This window comes from Gorilla gorilla, chromosome 19 (assembly GCF_029281585.2).
Source record: "Gorilla gorilla gorilla isolate KB3781 chromosome 19, NHGRI_mGorGor1-v2.1_pri, whole genome shotgun sequence".
Classification (NCBI taxonomy): domain Eukaryota; kingdom Metazoa; phylum Chordata; class Mammalia; order Primates; family Hominidae; genus Gorilla; species Gorilla gorilla.
In genome coordinates, this window is record NC_073243.2 from 26657412 (window position 1) to 26680062 (window position 22651).

The following is a 22651-nucleotide window of genomic DNA, read 5'->3' on the forward strand; positions in this document are numbered from 1 at the left end:
TGGGGTGAAGGGAGAATAGAACATGTAAAGTCATAAGAGTTGAGAAGTTTCAGTATGAATGAGCCCACTGAGGGAGAGAAATTGATGACTGAGGAGGAGAGGGAGAATTTCAGGAGCTAAGTCCTTGAGATGATAAAAAGGGATAGGCCATGCTTGGAACAAGGACATTGGACTCACTTTCATAGCAGGGAGGACAGAGAAAGGGGATGGTTGTAAATTCCCTGTGAACAACAGAGTTCCTTTCCGATGAGGCAAGGTCATGAGTTGAAGGGCACAGAGAACAGGGAACACTGGAGGTTTCAGGAACAGCAGAAACTATAAAAAACATTTGGGAATTGGAAGAACCAACATTCCAGGGAAGGAAAGCACAATTCCCAAGAGGTGAGGGGCCCTTTGAAACTTGTGGTTCTCAATTCTAAGAGACCCTGGGCAGTCAGAGTGATATTGGTGAACACACCCCAGGCGCTGTTCTAAGCCCTTTACATCTAAAGTCCCACATCTACTAGATGTAGCTGGTGGGCTCTCACCACTGGCGGTTTTGCTGAGTGAATGCATGGAATGAGATGGAGGCTGAGGATGCTGAGGATGGACCATGCCAACACAACTGGATAAGGAGGCAAGCAAGGCTCAGGGTGTAACAGTCTGCAAATGAAATCACCTTCCTACTGGGAATTACAGTCTGAAAAATAGTTTAGCCCCTCAAATTTTCTCCCTCTCCAATTGTTTATTTTGCTCTGGGTTGGAAAGTTCTCTCTTATGTGCTTGGGAAGAGGTGTGGTCCCTTGAGCAGATGCTGGCCAGGCAGCTCCCCCACCTAGAGTGCTTATAGTTCCATCATCTTCCCAAAGTTGAATTAATCTAACCCCAAGTCACTCACGTGACCCACTTTTCCAAAGAATCAGAGACAATAGATGACAAAATCCCACAAGACGCTCTATACATGTGACTACATTTGGACAATACAGTACAAGACTCGTGTGTCCAAGCAAATTCTGTCTCAGAGCCAAGGACATGGTCCAACCCACACAAACATGAAATTTCCCAGCATGTCAGGAGCAAGACAGGGATCACAGAATCACAGAGGAACCAGTGCAGGCAGGTGTGAGATGGAGCGCTTCCTTTTGGAGGTGAGATGAGCTGAGTTTCAGTGTTTTCTCCTACTAATCTTAATTAGCAGGTCTGTTTTTTCCAAAGCACATTCAGGAGAATCGCAGTGAGTGCCCTAAACCATGACGTTACCAGCATGAAAACTGATACTCTCCCAGAAGTATGGGGTAGAGAAGAGTCCTTCCTGGAGCTTTGAATAATTTTGGACTTAAGACTCTTCCTTGACTTTCTCCCTGGAGTATTTTGAAATATTCAGTATACTTGAGTTTTGCTCTTCTAGTAGTAATAGTAGTAGTACTAGTAATGATAGTAACCATTTATCAAATAACTGTAAGGGGCACTGTGCTTTATATGAATTGTTGGGTTTTTTTTGTTTTTCGTTTGTTCGGTTATTTATTTATTTATTTATTTTTTGAGACAGAGTCTTGCTCTGTCGCCTAGGCTGGAGTGCAGTGGCACAATCTTGACTCACTGCAACCTCTGCCTCCCAGGTTCAAGTGATTCTCCTGCCTCAGCCTCCTGAGTAGCTGGGATTATAGGCGCGTGCCACCATGCCCAGCTAATTTTTGTATTTTTAGTAGAGACAGGGTTTCACTATGTTGGTCAGGGTGGTCTCAAACTCCTGACTTCGTGATCCGCCCGCCTCAGCCTTCCAAAGTGCTGGGATTACAGGCATGGGCCACCGAACCCGGCCGAATTATTGTACTTAATTTAATCTTCATCCCTTCCTCATGAGCGAGGCACCATTCCCATTTTACAGATGAAGATAACTTAGAAAGCATGAATGGTTCATCCAGAGCCACACAGCTAGTCCCAGAACCAGATAGACTTATTGGAAGTCTATGCTTTTATCACCTCTGTGTTACTGAGATATGCCTAGGGCCATTTGGCACTTCAGGCTTAGCTTTTTTTGCAAGTATGGTGGAATGAAAGGAACTCCCAGCATAGAAAGACAGGGAATTTAGAGTCCATCCTAAATCACAGCTTAGTCACTTTGTGACTTTGTGTAATTATTTAACCTCTCTGAGACTTAACTCTTTTGGCAAATAGAGAATGTCAATATTTTCTCCACACATTTTCCTCTAGATGTTAAAAGGCATTCATCACCAATGTCTCAGTCCAAAGGCACATGATAAAATTATCCTAAGACGGTGGCAGTTTCTCAGGATCATTTAGTTAAAACTCATTCATTTGGATTCACTCATAGGACGCTCAGTGTTTTTGCAGAATGTGAGAAAAAGTCAAGAAACAGAGAGGAAAGCAGGTCTCAGTTGCCCCATGGGCTAACACACCGTGCATCTGCAGGGTGACAAGAGGAAACTGACAATTCCTTCATTTCTTAATAGAGCCATGAGGTCTAACCTGTATTCTCATAAGACGCTGGGTACAAAGAAAGAGTTGTTCCTCCCTGCAGAGCACCACATCGTTTGCCTCTTCTGCCCGGCTCTTTTCAGGGTTTGTCTTGGCCAGGGTCCTGCTTATGACAATGCAACAGCTCTGGGATGCTGACCAGTCAGAGACAAGAATTTGGTTAAGCTCTGGGCATCTTTCCAAGGGGATTACAGCCAGCATATCTGAGGAGAAAATAAATGGCGCGCTGGGGTCCCCTGAAATAGAACTCAGCCTTTTGCGTTGTTTTCTCCAACACAGAGCAGACTGTGGGCTGCTAGGCGCATTGAAAGTGCCCAGGGCTGGGAAATCAAAGACACTGACTTTAGTCCCCACTTAACAGTCAACACCTCCATGACCTTGGACTGTTTACTATCCTTCCCTAGCTCTAGTTTCCTCATTAGCAAATAGAGGGGCGAGAAAAGGTGACCTTGAAGACTCTTTCTGTTGCAACATTCTCTGACTTTATCTTGATGGCAGGGAGTAAGCAGAGGGTTTAGCCCCTCTAAAACCTCTTAAGATCACCACCATCAAGCACTCCTCTCCCTCATCCCTGTGGCAAATAGTTAGGATACATGAGAGGTATGGTTTTCAAACACTGTATTTTTAGCCATGTAACTTTCTTAAGATGATATCTTACCTGAAAGCCTATATAATATACAGGAGACCCCATAGTGGAGCTCCTCAATTACAACGGGTGAGTTGACCTACAGTTTGCCCTTGACCCTCCCCTTCTTTGCTCTTGGTCTCAGCTGGAGACGTCCGTGGATCACATATTCACGTTTTTGTTTGTTTCTTTGTTTCTGGTTTCAAACACAAAGCACCAGTTTAAAAACAAAATCCAAACCAACAAAATGATGATTTGGGGGACATTTAGTTGAATCGAAAGAGGTTTGCTTACGAACTGCTTTCGGGAGGATCCACCCACTCTTTGGATGGCTATCAAGCTGCATTCTAGGTTCTTAGTCCCCACCCCATCTTGCCTGTGCTCCTCAAGCTTCCGTATCTGATGAGACCTTCTGCTTTCTCTTAGGGCAGATGACAGGATGAAAGCACCATCTTGGGAGTCAAGAGTATGCGTTTCTGTTTCCAAGACTAAATGCCTTTGTGACCTTGAGAATGCCACTACTCACCCTCTTTGGGTTTATACTTCTTTAGTCCAGTGAGAGTGTCGGGTAAGGTGGTCCCTGAATGGTTCTGACAAGCTGGGATGGTTTATCCTGAGCCTTCCCATCTGTGGACACCTTGCATTCACCTGATGGGCTAGGCACTTAGCAGTGGTCCCCTTTGTTTCCCCCAGCAGCAGTGTAGGCAGAGGGAAGACAACCAGAGAAGAGATCTTTGGGGTGCCCAGAGTATTTGCCAACAGCTCTTCTAACTCTGCACAGACTCTGGAGGACACAGTCTTCATGGGCTTATGTGAGCAAGCACTAGAATTGTCACATGAAATAGCACATCCCCAGTTGCTGCTCTCTGGAGATTTTTGCACTAGCTAGTGTCAGTGCAATCTCCAGTTAGACCTGGCCTGCCCCGGTTTACCTCGGTAAGAGCAAGCTCAGAAGCTGCCTTGTTAGTTCAGCAAAAAGTTAATGCAGAGAGGAACACAGGTCTCCTGGCTCCCAGCCCCCTTCTCATTGTATAGTCAGGGTTGTGTGTTCTTGGGAACTGGAAGGAGCCCTGGGGCTTCCTCAGGGAAGGAGCCCTCAGGCCAGAGAGCAAACCCCGGGCTCTCTCCAGCTCCCTTTTCCCTTGACTCTTTCTGGCCTGAGGTCAACTTGAGGCACACGCAGGGTAAGAGGACCCCAGGGAGGTACATGGGAAAGAGGAAAACTGTGGTCTTAATGCAAAGAGCAACTCCCATTTATTGAGGGCTTATTTGTGCAGAGTATTAGACGAAGCACTTTATACACAGAATCTCATTTAATCCTCACTGCCCTCCTGTGAGGTTAGGTATTAGTATCTGTGTTTGATAAATGCCTTGTCATTTACACATGGAAAAGTGGCCCCTCTCGTTTCCTGGCCCTTGTACTTCTTTTTATAAAATAACGTTATTAGGTTTTTGTTGTTGTTGTTTTCAAATTAAAAAGTACAGAGAAAAAAAAAATGGCCCATGAGCCCACTTTATAATCCCAGATAAACTCTAAATATTACAAAAATTAAAATAACACGTTTAGAATATTCAAAAATTAAAGAAAATAATAAAAATCAAAGGCAAATGCCTCCCTCCCATCAGCCCCACCCCTCTCCTCAAAGGAAAGAAAGTTTTAATAGATTGTGTTCATGATTATTTCCAGAAAAAAATTATTGTTGGTATAAATCATCATACCTGGAATGGACCTATAGATATTTTCTTTGTATGTATTCTTTTTATTGTTATTTATATAAAAGAAGTCATACATAAGCATTGCTCTGGGTCTTGCTTTTTTGTTGTTGTTTTTTCAACTTTCTGTATCTTGGAAACCTTCCTACCAGCACATAGAGCTCTGCCTCCTTCTTTTTAACAGCTGCATAGTATTCCATCATGGATGTTGGATTCCAGTTTATTAAGTCCCTCACTGGCAGAAACTATTTGCAATGAATCCTGCACTGTCTAGCCTGGTTGAGATATTATGGAAAATTTTGAGGGCATGTATGTAAGGTAAATTTCTAGCAGCAGAAAATAGGTCAAAGGCATGCCCCTCAAATTGGCACTACTGATTTTCACTCCCACCAGTGGGAATGAGGTGCCCATTCTCCTGGCACTGGGTATCATCAGATTCTTCAGTTTTGCCAAACTGATTGGTTTTCTGAAAAGGTATCTTATATTTTGCTTTGTGTTTTCTTAATTGGGAGTTAAGGTTAATCATATTTTTAAATATCCATTAGCCTTTTAAAACATTTTCTTTCTGTGTGTAGTGGGGTACTACCTATTGCTTTTCTTTTTTTTCAGTTTTTGTATATTTTTAATGTGTTTTTTCTTGTTATTATTTGTTCGTTTGTTTGTACCTGTGTGCCTTTTCATTATTGACATGCTGGAGTTTTTTGTAAACAAAGGGAAAAGGCCTTTATCTCATGTATTGAAAGTGTGTCAGTGGGGTATAGTATGTGTTTTATCTTTTGTCTGTGGTATATTTTTCCGTAGAGAGTTTCAGCCGTGCATGGTTGTACAGAAGGGCCTAAGCACCATTCAAGCTCCCTCTCAGCTTGTCAGAGGCCAGCTCTGTGCCTGTTCTGAGGGCACATAATGCATTTCAAGCAGGCTGTAAAGATGGAGAATTGCTCCCCCACCCCTCAAGCTACTTTCGGTTTTATTTCATGACCACAGTGTACTTTTATTACCCTGTTTTTACACCAGATTTTCTGGGGCAACTCCAGTATCATTTAACTTTATTTCTGTCAATAAAGATAACTGGTTAAATGCTTAAAAATGTGTAATCTAGTTTGCCAATCTTTTCTTAATGAATTTGGGATTTGTGTACTGCTTGAAGATTACATATAAATACATTCATGTTTTTAGAAATTCTAGAGTTTTTTTTTCTTTCTTGGCGGATTTTTTCATCAGGTCTATTTTAATTCTCCCATCTATGGTGACTCGTGGGTATTTTAGTCCCTGAGTTCTTAAAACGGGACACTCTTTGTGGCCTTTATTCTTAAAGGATAATTTGGCAATGAATAAAACCCTCAGGTAACAGCCACTTAACCAAAAGCCGCCAGTCAGTCTATCCATCTATCCATCCATCATTTATCTAGATTATAAACAAATAAAACAAAAAATTGTTTAATTGTCAAGCACGTCTCCAGCTACCCAGCATAGGAAATGAAACAGAGAAGTACCTTTTATACTTTTTCTCAATTACATTTTTCTTGTTACCTACAGAATTATCTGTTATATTAAAATCTCTATCATTTCAATGAATTTCTTTGTATCTGTATAATACTACATATGCACGCATCCTTAAACAACATGTGTTATGTTGCATATTTTAAAACTCTCTCTGTGTCATGTCATCCTGCTTTTCTTGTTTGCTTTGTGCATTCATCATTATCACAGAACCATCCATGCTGATATTTAGAGCTCTGGTTCATTTAATTTCATTACATTTCATTTGTACTGTATAAGAATACATTGTGTGAGTACACCACTACTTATGACTTTTCTCTGGCTGGGAAGATAGATTCTTTTCCCTAATTGTCGGTATTACAAACAATATTGCAGTGAACATGCTGGTGCCTATCTCGTTATGCACGTGTGAGGATTTATCTAGGTTATATACCTAGTAGTAGAGTGGCCAGTTTCCTGCTATATCCACATTCAACTTTATTAGCCATTGCCAAAGTTCTTTTCAAAGCAGTTGAACCAATTTACACTCCCAGAAATGTACATGAGTTCTTGTTTCTGCTTATTCATGTCAGTAGGCTCAGGCATTTTAATTTTTGCTAGTCTATTGAGTGTGAAATGATACCTCATTATGGTTTTAATTTGAATTTCCCTATTACTTGTGAGATTGAACGCTACTTTATGTGTATTTGCCCTTTGGGTTTTCTCTCCTTTGAGTCGCCTATGCATTTCTTTTCCCTATTTTTTTAATTGGGTTGTTTACTTTCTTATTAATGTGAAGTTATTTACGGGCTCTAGAAAGTAATGTAAATATACATTTTTATTCTTTGACTTGTAGTTTCATGACTGCTTTTGATGTACCACAGTTTAAAATTTTTTTTGTTTTCTCTCTAGTTTTTGACTTGAGTCTTGTTTAAAAATTCTTACTCTGAGATCATTAACATATTCTCTCTGATTCTTATGTGACAGTTTTTAGTGTGTGCTTTTTTTTGTATTTAGCTTATTAGTCCTTGACTTGATTTCTGTGTATGTGTTTTTGTGTATATTTGCATGTATGTTTATGTTTGTATATTTTTCCCCTATTTAGTGAAAAGTCTGGACTTTTTTGTGAAGAAAGCTTTTCTATTCTCCTTTCTTTTCATTATTTTCAGTGAATTTTTAGGTAGAGGAATGGAATCAAAACATCTTCATTCAAAAATAATAGCAAGCTCTTATCCTAAATAATACTAGTAGCACTTAAATAGTAATAGTACTAGCACTTAATACTAGTACTTAAATAGTAGTAATAGTAGTACTTAAGTAATACTAGTACTACTGTTCTAAATGCTGTGTGTATTCATATTATATATAACACATGTATAATTCATATTATATGTAACATATATAATATGAAATGGGCATCATCATTGTTTTCATTTTGCATTTGAGGACACAGACACACAGAGGTTTGAATCTTGTCAGTCATTTCCAGATAGAGTGTCCCTCCACCAGTATACTGTCCCGCCTCTACAAAAATGAAGGGGTCAAAATTCTTAAAAACGTTGCTGCACTTTCTGTAGGTTTTGTGTTTTATGATGTTGGCTTGAGTTTTCTCCTTTATTTTTTAAAATGGCATTTCACCAGGGTATATCTAGATATCGGTCCCTTTTAATGCGTAATCTGGTACTTGATTATTTCTTTTGATCTAAAGACTAAAGTCTTCCAATCTGTTCAGAAAAAAAGAAAAACTATTAACTTGTAATTATTGCTTCTGAACTCTCCCTTTTGTCTCTCCTCTGGGAGTCTTATTTTAAATAGATATGACTCCTAAAGTTGTCCTCTGTGCCGTGTCTTTTCTCCCACAGTTTTTATCTCTTTGTCCTTCCCCTCTGAGTACCCAGTGCCTTTCTCTCATTGGACTCTCCTTTATCAGTTTCCTTGTGTATCCGTTCTCTAGTCCAGATCTGCAACCCGAGGCAAACTGTCCTGATCAGTTTGTTTCCCCCTTAATGGCTGTTGGTCTAATCTCACAGATGCAAAATTCTGTTAAGTCTTTACAGAGATCACCATTTGGATATTATCTCATTTTTTTCCCTCCTTTCCTTACAGCAAATCTGTTTCACAGAGAAACTTTCCCTCCGCTTGCTTGCTTTTCAGAGTCAGCCACATCACACACTCCAGGAGCCCAGCCATGGTCCTCTCTTTAGCTTGAATCTGCCTCCTGCCTGGGGACAGTTGTCCGTTGCTGCTGTCTCTAGGACTTCTGAATTGTGCTGAGATTTGGGAAAGGCATGGAGTTCTGACGGGAGGTCGAAGCAGCCTGGGCAGTGACTGAGCTAAAATAAAATCTTTGTTGCTTTAGGGAGGGCTGTCAGTGGTGAAGGTGAGGGGGCAGTGGCAGAACTGGAGGTATAGACATCACCAGGATGCTGATTTGCACCATTCAGTTCAGCAGGTGGTGGAAGGCATGCTCTGAAACCTGAAACCATCCTGGTCCCTGGCTGTGGACTGTGTGTCTGTCCGTCCTGTGACATGGAAGTGCTTATGCTTCACGGAACTTTGGCTTACTTCTGTTCAGAGCTCTGCTGGATATACATGGTTGTTTCTCTTGAACTGCAATTTGGTCAAAGTTTGCCCTCTTTTGTCCTCTTACCCTGATAAGTGGCAGATGGGCAGAGACTGCAGGACAAGGAAGGGGGTGGTTCTTTGTGTTACAGCTAACAAATCCTATGATACCCACTCATATAATCATGAGTTCATATCATCAACCCATTAACTCTATGCATCACCAAGGAAAAGAAGAGGCACTGACTCCCTTGTCTTCTGTCTGCCTGCATGGGGCTTCACGGTTTTTTTTGTTTGTTTGTTTGTTTTGAGACGTCTCGCTCTGTTGCCCGGCCTGGAGTACAGTGGTGCGATCTGAGCTCACTGCAACCTCCACCTCCCAGGTTCAAGCAGTTCTCCTGCCTCAGGCCTCAGCTTCCCGAGTAGCTGGGACTACAGGCCCGTGCCACCACACTTGGCTCATTTTTTTGTATTTTTAGTAAAGACGGGGTTTTGCCATGTTAGCCAAGATGGTCTCGATCCCCTGACCTCATGATCCACCCACCTCGGCCTTCCAAAGTGCTGGGATTACAGACGTGAGCCACTGCGCCCGGCCTGGGGCTTCCCTTTTAACCAGCCCTTCTTCTCTTCATGCTGCCCTGGTTCATATTAAACTTTGGAGGCTACAGAGAATGCAGATCATTCTAGACCTTGACCCTGGGTCCAGCAGAAGACTGACCTATCACTGATCCAAACACAGTGGTTCATGAAGAGTTGTCCTTGGACCTAAGAGCATTATTAGCATCATCTGGGAACTTGTTAGGAATGGAAATTGTCAGGCCTCTCCTCTGACCTACTAAATCCGGGATTCTGGAGCCGGGACCCTGCGATCTGTGCCATCCAAGAGAGTGTGGTGCACGCTCAACTTTGAGAACCACAGTTCAAGTGAAAGCTGAAACTGTCATTGTGCTTTTTCCACCTCAGTCTCATGAGCAGCTTTCCCAAAAAGTGTCCCAATGGATAGCTTTGAAAAACATAAAAGCTTCATGGACAGTTCAGTGATCACTGCCTTGTGAGAAGTCCCTAGACTTGGTTTTTATGTAGCTTTTCATTTCATTGAACTCAACATTCTCCAAACTGATTTGACCAAAGAATTCTTTACTCCTTTCAAATGCTCTTGGTGCTGCCTCATTATGCCCCAGCATTTTTTCTTTTTTCCCAAAGTGCTGGGGTTACAGGCATGAACCACCACCCCCAGCCTAATAATTCTGTTCTATAAAAGTGAGGGTTGTGGCCACAGTATTTTACAGCAAGAATGCTCCTCCTGGAAAGCTGTGTGCCCTAAGGAAGGAGGTAACTTATTCCAGAAGGGAGGGTGTGAGGGAAACAGTGGCAAGATTCTCCTGTTCCTGATGGACGAAGGCATTACTTCTCAGAGTGTGGTCCCCAAAACAGCGGCATCCGCATCACCAGGAGACTTGATAGAAGTGCAGACTCTTGAGCCCTCTCCTGGATCTTCTGAATCAGAAACTCTGGGAGTGGTGCCCAGCACCTGTTTTAAGCTCTCCTGGCTATGCTGAGGCACTCTCAGGTTTGAGATCTGGGGTAAGAGGGAGGGAATGGAGCTAGACTCCACTCTTCGGAGGAAGAGTGCTGAAGCCCTGAACGTAAATTATGGGTAGAGCTGGGTGCCTAAGAGGTTTTCATTGAAGTCACCTGAATAAACTGAGCTTAGTTGTTCCTCCATTTACACTAAGGCAGTGGTTCTCATTTCCGGTGGCACATTAGAATCACTAGAGAGTGCTTTAAAAATATACCTGCCTAAGCCCGGACCCCACGCAATTGAATCAGAATCTCTGGAGTTGAGTCTGAGGGTCTGCATTTTTAAAAAATTTCACTTTAAGTTTCAGCATACCTGTGCAGAACGTGCAGGTTTGTTACACAGGTAAACATGTGCCAAGGTGGTTTGCTGTACCGGTCAACCCGTCGTCTAGGTTTTAAGCCCCACGTGCATTAGCTGTCTGTTCTAATGCTCTCCTCCTTGTCCCCCAACTCCGATTCCAGCACAGACCCAGGATTGCAATCTACTGATCCAGAAAGTGGCATTACGAAAAATCATGCTTTGCGTTGTCTTTATATTTTCATAAATTTTCCCATTAGGCATTTATTTTACCTATTTATATGAGACAAATTACATATTCATATGGAAAAAACACTTGGAAAATATAGAAAAGCTGAAAAGACAGAAGAGATAGCACTCATGTTCCTACTATCCAAAGACATTTGTCTTTGATATGTTTGTGTGCTTTTTTTCTATCTTATGTGTGTGTGTGTGTGTGTGTGTGCGCACATGCACGCACTGGTTTGAATTTTTACAGCACTGTGATTCTATTTAATGAACCGTTTCTGTCCATTTTTAAACTTAACATTATATCTGAAGTAGGCCTGTGCATTGTTATAGTTATACGTACGATTTTTAATACACTCTTTTGGTAACATGAAAGAAATGGTTTTTTCACATGTACATACTTTAGGAGGGCATTTAGGGAGGCCTTTCTTTTTTTACAATGCCTGTATTTCAAGTGTACTGCAAAATCCTATTTTGAATGTCAGAAGTAGAACATTAACTTGGTTCTCTTTGAATTTCTATCCACAATCCTAACCTGCCCTCTGTCTTTTCCTCCCCACAAAACCACAGGTAGATCTCTGCATTAGGCAGGCAGGGGATAATGTCTGCTGCATAAAGTTAAAGAAGCGAAGCACGTATATATTTTCTCAGTATTTTGTAACCACCATTCTATTTGTCAGCCTCAGCTGCTGTCGGATTTCTCTGAAGTCACGAGCTGTAGTCCCACAGGTTGTGGTATGATTCATAAACATTAGAAAGAGAAAACAAATGAATAATGGATGGAAGAGACAGAGGGAAGGTGAGATAAAGGAAAGGGTGGTGGGACAAATAGACTAAGGTTCTGGTGTACCTTGCGCTCAGCCAGAAATGCCAAAATCAAGCCGTGTATCTCCTTTGTTCTCCTATACTTTCAATGTAATGTAATGTTCCCAGGACTTTGTTCTTTGTTGCACAGTTTTATATACATATATGTGTGTATATATACTAATATACTAGATATATATATAAGTATATATACTAATATATACACACATATGTGTATAATATGTATATATAATTATATATGTGTATATGTATATATATTCAGTAATATATATATTTTTCATATATAATATATATTTTATATGTATGTGTATATATATTCTTGGCTGCCTCCACCTTCTGACTTAGCTGCTGGTTTGAAAACATGCACGCCATCACTGTTGGGTGAGATGCAGCTGCGCTTGTCTTCCATGTTGGTGTCGTGGATGTGCCAGGTAATTCTGCCCCATCTTCTTGCAGGGCATTATGGGAAGGATGCTTACCGAAGTGGAGGACCTGATCTCCATAACTTCATCTCATCTGGATTTGTCACATTAGGAAGAGGACACACCAAGGGTACAGTGGAAACCATTTTTTACTAAAATACAGAGGTTGCCTAGGGAACCCCATCTGAAATGAGAAGATGGTGTGGAGGCCAGAGGCTTGTCTGGGACAGGAATAAGTGGGGTGGTTCCATGGCAGCTTGTCCTGGTGACATGCGTGGCTTCTGACAGGAGTTACCAGGAGGTCACAGGTGTGACTTTAGAGGGCGATAGACTTCCAAGAGACACCCATCCCGCTCCACCCATGGTGGGGACACAGATGCCGGCGGCTCCTTGTGGGAGGGGACCACAGGGAGTGTGGTGGAAAACTGCCAGTGGATGTAGCAGCATTTGCAATGTGTGTGTTCGCCTCTTGGCTATTATTCCTTTTCCTTTTGAAAGCTGCATTTTATAAACCAATGTCAACGTTCTGTACTGTGGTATCTAAGCCGGTGTGCATGTGGAGAGTTTCAGCATCCTAAGTGTGTCTCCATAAACACTCTATGATGTGGACACAAAGGTAGAAGGTTATGCAGACCTTCAAGCCTCAAGATGAAAGCTAACCTAGAGTTTCTGCTGAGCTGCTTTACAACCTAGCTGACAGCTTGCAGAGCATCTGTGCAGGGGGCATGGACTCCTCCTCAATTCTGTCTTTTGTTTAAACAAGGTCCTACGAGTGTTGTGAGCATTCTGTCACATCAAGAGTCACTGGATCCCTAACTCCTTTAATTACCATCCCAACACCTGTGTGCTGTTATAGATCAAATGTGAATTCTGTTGTAGGGATAGTGTATCCCTGTCTTCCCCTGAGATACGTGTCTTGTGTGAGTAAACAAGGAACTGTGCAATATTTTCTTACATTCCATGCATCTACTTTTTAAATTCCTTATGTGATGTTTGTTCATCCTATAGAGAAAAAAAAATCTGTATCTGTGTATGTATTTTCTGTTGTGTCTATTTGTGTCTAAATAAAGTTTATCGAGGATACAGGTGGCATTTGTGGCTACTAAGAGTTGCAGAATCAAACTGAGACCAGCTATCTCCAGAATGGGAAATGGACTTCACATTTACTCACTAAAAGATACATTCTGGGCCATAGTCTATTAACTCAAACCTGGGATTGCTGGTCCCCACATCATCCACTTTGTGATTATTACCTAGCACTGTGAGACAATTTACTCTCAAACTTAGCGTTTTAAAACAGTAATAAACATCCGTTATCTCACATAGTTCCTGTGGGTTGGGAACCTGAGTGCTTTGGGCTTGGAGTCTAATGAGGTTGCCATCACCACGTCAGGCAGGGCTGCCTCCTCTGAAGGCTTGACTAGGGCTGGAGGATCTGCCTCCAAGACACTTCACTGACATGGTGCTGGATGTTGGCAAGAAGCTTCAGTTCCTCCCCATGACATTCTCTCCCTGGGTAGCTGAGTGTCTTCACTGCATGGTGCCTGGATTTCCTCAGGGTGGGTAATCAGAGAAAGAGAAAGACAGAAGACACAGCGTCTTTGATGACCAATCCTATCAGTTGCACGCCATTACTTTTGCAATATCTTATTCTGAGTGGATGGGAACTACACTGAGGTATGAATATCAGGAGCCGAGGATTGTTGGGGGCCAATTCGGAGGCCAGCTACCACAAGCCTACAAACCTTGGAGCAGAGGTGGAAATATGGATTTCCAAACAGAACACGGCAACTGTTAGGGAGGTTTCTCCACTGCAGTGGTTCCCCACCCTTTCCCTTACCCCTTACTCTTATAGGTGGTCCAACCCAAAACACCCAACACTTCAACCAACAGAACTCTTTATACGTATAATAAATATGATGGCTTTGGGTTCATGCTTTCTTTCAACAAATATTTAATGAGGCCTGCTATGTGCTAAGCAATATTTAGAAGATATGGAGTTTATGGAGTTCCTTACAGAACTCACATTCCACTGGGGGAAACAGACAAAATAAATTATTGACAATAAGTGCACGGAGAAAAATTAAAGCCGGCAGCAGGGAGTGCAGTGGCAGGAAGCTGCTCTTCCCAGGGAAGGCCTCTCCAATAAGGTGGGAATTGGGGAAGTAGAAAGGAGGCCAGTCTGAGTACAGCAGGATAAAAGAGGACGACAGTGGAAAGAGAGAGGATCCAAGCCATAGGGGAGGCAGATCATGCATTTATCCAATAGTGGACGTTAAACTGCTTCCAAATGAACTGGACTCCATCAGAGCCACATAAAGGTGATTCCCAATCCCCGTCTGTTCTTTCAGTCACTGCTGCTGGGGGCATCCAGGAGACCCTCCCCTGCCCATGCCTGTGGGGCTGTGCTGTGTCTGATGCTCCTTATTTCCCATCTTAATTTGTTCTGTGGCACCACCTGCCCCTCCTGTGCATGCATTGCTTGTTCTCCCCATTCACTATTTGTGCCATATTTTTCTCCCCGTTCCCTTCTCTACCAAGGCTTCTGACACCTTCTCTTTCCAGGAATGTACCTTGTGTGTATTTCCCTATTTAGAGAACAGCTAAAGTTTCAAGAACAAAGAATCTGGGTTTGAGGTTGGTGGTTGGGGGTAGTGGGTGCAGGCAGACTTCAGAAATGGAGATTCCGTTTTTTAGAGAGAGAGAGAGAGGGAGACAGGGTCTCACTCTGTTGCCCAGGCTGAAGTACAGTGGCACAATCATAGCTCACTATAACCTCGAACTCCTGGGCTCAAGTGATCCTTCCATTTCAGCCTCTTGAGTAGCTGGGACTACAGGCGCATGCTCCCATGCTCAGCTAATTTAATTTTTTTTTATTTTTGTAGAAACAGGGTCTCACTATGTTGCCCAGGCTGGTCTCAAACTCCTGGCCTCAAGTGATCCTTCCACCTTCCCCTCCCAAAGTGCTGAGTTTATGGGATTGAGTCACTACACCTGGCTTGAACTTCCCTTCTAATGTCAGGGACTCTTTAGTCCTCTGGACAGCTGGGATCTCTGGAAAAGGGCAAGGAACCATCCTCTCTTCCTTCAGAGCAAACTAAGTTCAACTCTAAGTGCTAGCTGTAAGCAACTGGCCCCATGTAAATATCCCATGGAAGGGAACAATTCAGAAACATCTAATGTGGGGTCACTTTCATTTGTATGTTTAATTCTCTTTGTTTTATTTCTCTATCCTTTGTTTCAACTTCATTGACTCTCTTTCTGGATCCTCTTCCTTTATTCCTTTTTCCCTCTTCATCCAACATTTTCCTCAGGCCTCCTGGTGGCATCTAGCCATTGCATTGCCCCATTTTGACTCTCAGGACTAAATGGGTAGCCAACACCTGCTTTGCAAGGTAATACCATTGCCCTACTAACCCGGATCACTTAATTTAATGTGTATTTCTAATCAGACTCTGATTGTCCAAGAGCCAAGCATGGATGGTCCTTGTTCTAAGTGAAGATGGGAGTCTTCATTGGAATCTTAGTTGACATCAGTCCTGTCAGCCTTTTTTTTTTTTTTTTTTTTTTTGAGACGGAGTCTCACTCTGCCACCTAGGCTGGAGTGCAGTGGCACGATTGTGGCTTACTGCAACCTCTGTCTCCCGGGTCCAAGCAATTCTTCTGCCTCAGCCTCCCAAGTAGCTGGGACTACAGGCATGCGCCACCTTGCCTGGTTAATTTTTGTATTTTTAGTAGAGACAGGGCTTCACCATGTTGGCCAGGCTAGTCTCAAACTCCTGACCTCAGGTGATCTGCCCATCTCAGCCTCTCAAAGTGCTAGGATTACAGGCATGAGCCACCATGCCCAGCCCTGTCAGCCCTTTTTTATAGGCTCTAGAGGCAGCTTGGAGACAGAAGCACCGTCTAGCATCAGCGGGGGCTCTTCCACTTCAAGGGCTTGGGGGTAAGAATGCATATGGATCTGTCTGCTTTGTAAGAAGATCCATAGTTCGTGGGTAATTAAATGCTCTCAAAGGAAGCCTGCAATAAATGCGTATTCTTTTGTTAGTGGGATTGAGAACGTGAGACCTTATAAAACATAGAATTCTGCCTGTGGGAGCTCCATATCCCTCAAAGGCCTCTACTGTCTCTCTCACCTGTTGGTAGAGTGTTCATTTTTGTCTAGAAGGTCCCACAGTGGTTGGCCAACCCCCCAGGTTACATAGCACTACCTTAGGCTCCCCAGGCACTAGAATTAGTTCTGACACCCTTTTTCAGGACTTTCTAACTGAATGGCATACTCATTCTTTCTCTTATGATTCTTACTTTTCCTCTTACTATCTCCTTCTAAGTACCTACTTCTGCATGTCTCCCTTTCTTGGTTCCTTTCTTTGACCTCCTGTTCATTCATCCCTCATGATAAATAGAATCTAGGGCTAAGATGCTGATCTGAATGACCATGAGTTTAGGCCAAGTTCCCCCTGAAATATTTTCTTCGTTAATTAGACAAGATCACTCAGCCCCCAACACTGGAACCCAGAACAGTCTTTAGCAAGGCAAAGAGTCCTCCCAGGCTGCCACCATGAAAACTCAGTGATGAAGACTTCTATCTGCTGAGCATTTACTATGTACCAGGTCTTTACATACATACATACATAAATACATACATACTGTGTGCCAGTATCTTCCCCTTTACAACCATCCTGTGGGAGAGCTTGTTACCTTCATTTCATAGGCAAAAAGTGAAACTCAGAGCAGTTGAGCAACTTGCCTAAGTCAACATCAAGCAGTCAGTCTTGTTTTATTCCCAATCCAGGCCTGATTCTGAAGATCTGCTGCTGCTCACTGTGCTATCCTGCCTGTCCAAGCTGCGGAGCAGCTGAGGTGGTGGATGGGCTGTGCTTCCATGGGAACCACAAGTAGATGCTCAGTAGAAGATGACTCTTCTTATTAGAGGCACACATTTTGCAAGACAGGAAGTCATAAAAAAGATAAGCCAGGAGTTACAGCATGAACACTAGATTGGCAGGGACTGCCCTTCCTGGGAGAAGGCTCAGTCCCTTCAGATAGATTTTCAGAATCTGTCTAAACAAATACCCCTATGGAAACCCTATTCGACTTTGGCAATTTGGTTAAAAACTCAGTCCGGCTGGTTGATTTTTGAGCCTGGTTGAAAAAGCCAGGGGATTCTTTCCAGAACCCCCACATTTCAATATTGTCAATTCCAGTCGTTTCCACTGGGATATCCCTGGCCACACCAGGGTAAGTAAGGGGTCCTTACAGTGGTGGCAGCAGCAGTGGCAGATGTGCTCACTGCAACTGCAGAGTGAATGTGACATACAGGTCCCCATGGAGGTGATGATGCGAATTACTGCCTGCCCTCCTCTGATATTTCTCACCACTCACCAGGTCCTTTCTGCCGTGCTGGGAGCCAGATAGACGAGGGTGGGAGTTAGAGAGAGAGAGAGGAAGAAAGACCAAGGGAGAGAGAAAGAGAGAAATTTTTGAAGCCTTTGGTAAAAGAAAGGAGCTACAGTGATCGCTCTGTTGTAGGAGCGATTGCCCGTTTTTCCATTAATTCCTCCACTAAATCACATTTCCTGAGCACTGGCTGAATACCAGACACTGTTCTGGGCACTGAGGATACAGCAGACAAACTTACATGTCAGTCAGAGAGGACAGAAATAAATCAAGATGCAAGTAAATATATGAAGTAGGTCCAATGGAGTTAGGAGCTTTGGAGCAATTAAGGCAGGGAATGGAGTGGGGAGCTGCACTTTTTAAAAGAGAGTCCAGAAGGCCTTAGGAAAAATAAAAAAAGAAGAAGTGACATTGAGCAAAGACTGACTGACGGATGTGAAGGATCAGGCCGTCTGGATTCCCGGGGAGAAGGGTCTTCCAGGCGAAGGAACAACTGTGCTTTGCCTACCTGGCTTGTGTGGGGTGCAGCAGTGAGGCTGGAACAGAAGGAGCCAGAGTGTAGTGGTTGGAGGTGTGGTCAGAGAGGTGCAGAGAATTGACCCCACAGGGCCCTGTGGCGCATTTAAGAATCTGGCTTCCACTCTGGGGAAATGAGAAAAGACATGTTTTGGGGCTGAGGTATTGGCAAGGTGGAAGTCTGTGGAAGGACCAGATTTTAGGCAGAGATCAGGACACATATGAATTCAGTGTGTCTTCATGCTAAGTTTCAGATGCTTGTTAACCATCCAGGTGAAAATGCTGAGTTCAAGGGAAAACTCTTGGCTGGGGATAGAAGGGTAGGAGTTTCCAGTAGGTGAGTGACTTTTGAAGCTGAGAGGATATTAGCTAGGGAGTGAGTCGTGCTCTTCAGGTGATGAGGCCTGAGAATGGAGCCATAGGGCACCCCAACAGGGAGAGGCTGGGGGGATGAGGAGGGACCTACAGAAAAGATGACTCAGGAGTGGGTAGCCAGACATCAGGAAACCAGGGTGGTGTGCTGTCTTGGAAACAGAGTGGAAAAAAATAAATGTTCCCAAGAAAGGGAGCAATCGGCTATTATAGACTGTAGAGAAATCCAGTGAGCTGAAGCATGAGAAGTGACCACCAGGTGAGACCGAGTCTCGTGGAGGTCATTGATGAACTTGGCAAGAACAGTTTGGGGGTGGGAGGGGGGAACATCTACTCAATGGATGCAAGAGAGAATGGATGATGTCTGGGATGTGCTCATTACCTGGACAAACCAAGTGATGGGAAGAGGAAGGTGCATTATTTCAGTAAATGTCAGAAATGTTTCCTAATAAAAAGTTACAAGTGGGAGGCCAAGGAGGGCAGATCACCTGAGGTCAAGAGTTCAAGACCAGTCTGACCAACATGGCAAAACCCCATCTCTACTAAAAATACAAAATTAGCTGGGTGTGGTGGTGCACACCTGTAATTGCAGCTACTTGGGAGGCCGAGACAGGAGAATCACTTGAACTCGGGAGGTGGAAGTTGCAGTGAGCCGAGATCATGCCATTGCACTCCAGCCTGGGCAACAAGAGCGAAACTCCATCTCAAAAATTAAAAAGAAAAAGAAAAAGTAATAGAAGATTTTAAAATAAGAGAATGGGAGAAGACAAATGCAGACTACAGGTACTGACAACTCTTTAGAGTTTTAATGTTAAGGATTATAGAGAATGAGAGCAGTAGTCAGCCAGAAGGGAGGATGGTGAAAAGAGAGTTTTGTTTTGCTTTGTTTTGTTTTTTTAAGAGGAGAGAAATCACAGTCCATTTGTCTGCAGATAGGAATGATCCAATAAAAAAGGGAAAAATTGATTATGCTGGGGGTGTATTTCAGAAGTGACATTCTTGGTAAGTGAAAGCAGATAGAATCTACAGCTCAGGCGGGGCGCTGGCCTTGGCAAGGAGCAAACCCCACCAGGCCACATATGACAGATAGGCCACACGGCCGCAGGTGCAGGCAAGTGGGTGTATGTGATCTTTGCTCAGTGAAATGGAAAGCAAACCATCAGCTGTAAGTGAGGGGTTAGGGTGACCGACCATCCCGGGTTGCCCAGGACTGTCCAGTTTTAACACTGAAAGTCCTGTGTCCTGGGAAAACCCTCAGTTTCTGGCAAATGAGGACAGTTGGTCACCCTAATGGTGTGGGAGAAAGCTCTGCCAGTCTGGCTTCAAAGCATTTTTCACGATAACCTGCAGAACCCAGAGAAGTAGCATAACGGTGCTTCTGCCCAGAGCTCGAACCGGCACAGCTCCAAGGCCCTAGGAAATATTGGGACTGCTCTGAGGTCACCTGGGAGATGGAGACAAGGCCAGAATGCAAGAAGCTGTTGGCCTGCGAGCACCTTTCCAGACCCCACAGAACAACCCTGAACGGATCTCGTCATCCCATCCAAATAATGCTGTTGGGAGCTGGTTTGGGTATGGCCATCCTGCTGCCCAGACAGGCACTCCATGGGGTCTGAGGCAGAAAGTTCAGGGGCTAAATGCTAAAAAAGGGGTGAGCGCATTGGAGCAGGTGATGAGGTCAAGGCTGGAAAAGTGACCATCCTGAGGCCAATTTAGGGGTCTCACTAACAAGGGAATCACAGAGGTGCCCCCTTGACTGTGCAAACCCATCAATCTGAGGAGGAGGAGCTGTAGGGCTGGAGGGATTCTAGAGGCTAGGCTGATGGCACCTGCTATATCTGACTCTGAGAAGGGCATGAAGCCAGGCCTGGCTTATAAAATTCAGAAAACACAGAGATGTTAGTCAGTGATGATGGGGGTAAATAGCCTAACCAGCATAAGAGAGCAGGACAAGGGGAAGCAAGGATAAGAGCCTTAGTCCCTGGAATTGGTGGGGGATGTGAGAGTAGAAGATTTTTGAGGAGTGTGACTTTGGGAAATAACAATGGCCAGGGACTAACCATCAACGTGGGAGGCTGAACAAAGCAGAGAAATTAATCAAAGCTGAGGTCAGGGACCTCCTCCAGCTGCGTCAGGTTTTATGTGGACTGTGGACATCCTACCCAGCACTGCCTTCTGGTGCTGAGCTTGCTTTATCTCCTCAGCCCTTTCTGCAGCCCCACAGCTGATCTGATCCAGGGGCCGTGCTCACCACTCCCACCAGCCCATTTGTCTGGGTGCTGCCCATGGCCTGAAATTAGGCCTTTTCTCCTAGGAAGAAAGGATGGATGTGTATGTGTGGGCCTCCGTAAAGTCACAGGCCGCCACCCCCACACCAGGATTTGGGCAAGAACCCCAGACCAACAGTGGATTGTGGCAAGGAGATGTCTGAGGCATTTGACTAATAGAACCCTGCCTAGATATTTTCACAGTCCGGAGAGCCAGGGGAGTGAGTGGGTTTGAGTATACCAAGGTGTTTGAATGCTGGACTCTAGATAAAGTGCAGCACTCAGAAGGCGTCCAGTCTCCATGGCAACAGTGAGCTTTTTCAACCCTGAGAGGGAAGTACAGGCTTATCTGGGAATGGCCTCTGTGAAGCCAGTACCACCTGGGAGCCGTCTTTCTTGTGTGGCTCTATAGGTGAGGGGAGGACGGGTAGGAGTGGGAGCAGAGCAGAGAGGAACTCTCGGGTTCTGGGCTGAGGGCACCAAAGATCTCAGCTGACTATTGGTCATTCGGATCTGCACATGTGGGATGGCACCCCTGTTTACTTCATGTCCGCTCACTCCTGATTAATGTCTGGATACGGAGAACCTGTCATTGACTTGGTGTGCTCAGCTTTATTCAGTAGTGTTTCCCATGACCCTGGCTAGCACACACAGGCTCTCCCTAAGTCTTACCCTTAGGAAAATTTGCGGCATCAGTGTGATTCCATATGTTGTTAGAATCAAGTCAACCTCACACCATAGCTACTTGGTAAAAAAATGATTGTATCAGAAGTAAAGATGGGCCTGTAGGAATGGTAAGTTTTATCTTCAACAGAACTACTGTTCAAACAAAAGTTTATATATATATATATATATATATATATATAATTTTAAAAAAGGTAAAAAAAAAACAAAAACCTTTGAGAGTTTCTCAGTCAGGTAGTTCTGTTTGCAAGTTCAGCCATTTTGCCTAAGGGCAATGATTCTGCAAAACTCCCTTTCCCATATGGGTCCTGTTGACAAGGATACCCACCACCCTCCAGAAAGCAGAAAGGATGCTGTGACTCCTCGGTATGGCCCAGGACTCTGTCTCCAGCTGGATTCACAGCAATTAAGCCAGTCAGGTTGATATGAGGAGCAGGAGAGCACTAAGCACTCAAGCATGGGACAAGTTCCTGAGCCACCCACAGAGTCCACCTCTAAGGTAGCACCACCACATTTGCCCTCAGGAGACTCACTCATATCCCTGTTTAATGCTTGTTTGTGGGCCTGCTACCATTGGCCCATGTAGGTGGCAGGCCAAGCCACTGGGACAATCTTCTGGACTGGTGTAAGGAGAGGAGAGATAGTACCCGGCAAAGGAGGAGTGCCAGATAAACTGCAAGGCTGCTTGCTTGCGGAAGTTTCAGCTCTTACCTGTAGGGAACATGTATGCTTTCTTCAAAAGGGGAATAACTCAGGTATAGCTGGATCTCCCATGGCCCCCGGTAGGGAGCAAGAGAGACTTTAGGACACTGGGGGTCATGAATGTGTCCCATATTCCTCAGCATTCACCAGCTTGTCTTCTTTCTATTAGGCAGAAGGGGAGGCTCACGGGAAGTCTGTTATAACCCTAATCTTGGTGCTTTCTTTACCATCTCTTTGGGAGAGGAGAGAGGGCGGAGTTCTGTTTTGCCAGAGGCTGGCTTGCTCAGCCAGAGGTCTAGCAGCTCTGGGCTGTTGCTCTTCTGGTTTTCCAGTCCCTCGCTGGTGCCAAATCTGAGCTTTCTCTTGCCATGACCCTTGGGCTAGTACAATCTCTCCTCCTGGCATTGGTCTTGGCACTGAGTGGTCATCCAAGTTGGGAATCTCCCCTTCTTATGTGCCAGCCCTTGGCATTTGCTTCCCTCATTCTCTACTGCTC

The 22651-nt window shown here is 44.1% G+C and overlaps 1 protein-coding gene across 2 annotated transcripts in view; it reads left to right on the forward strand.

The window, feature by feature from the left end:
- The window catches only part of SHISA6 (shisa family member 6), a 325177-nt gene that overhangs the window by 128174 nt on the left and 174352 nt on the right, over positions 1–22651 (forward strand). For both annotated transcript variants that reach the window (XM_004058600.5, XM_004058602.5), the window contains exon 3: positions 12246–12341. In XM_004058600.5, the coding sequence (XP_004058648.2) occupies positions 12246–12341 (96 nt within the window). The remainder of the gene's footprint in view (positions 1–12245; positions 12342–22651) is intronic.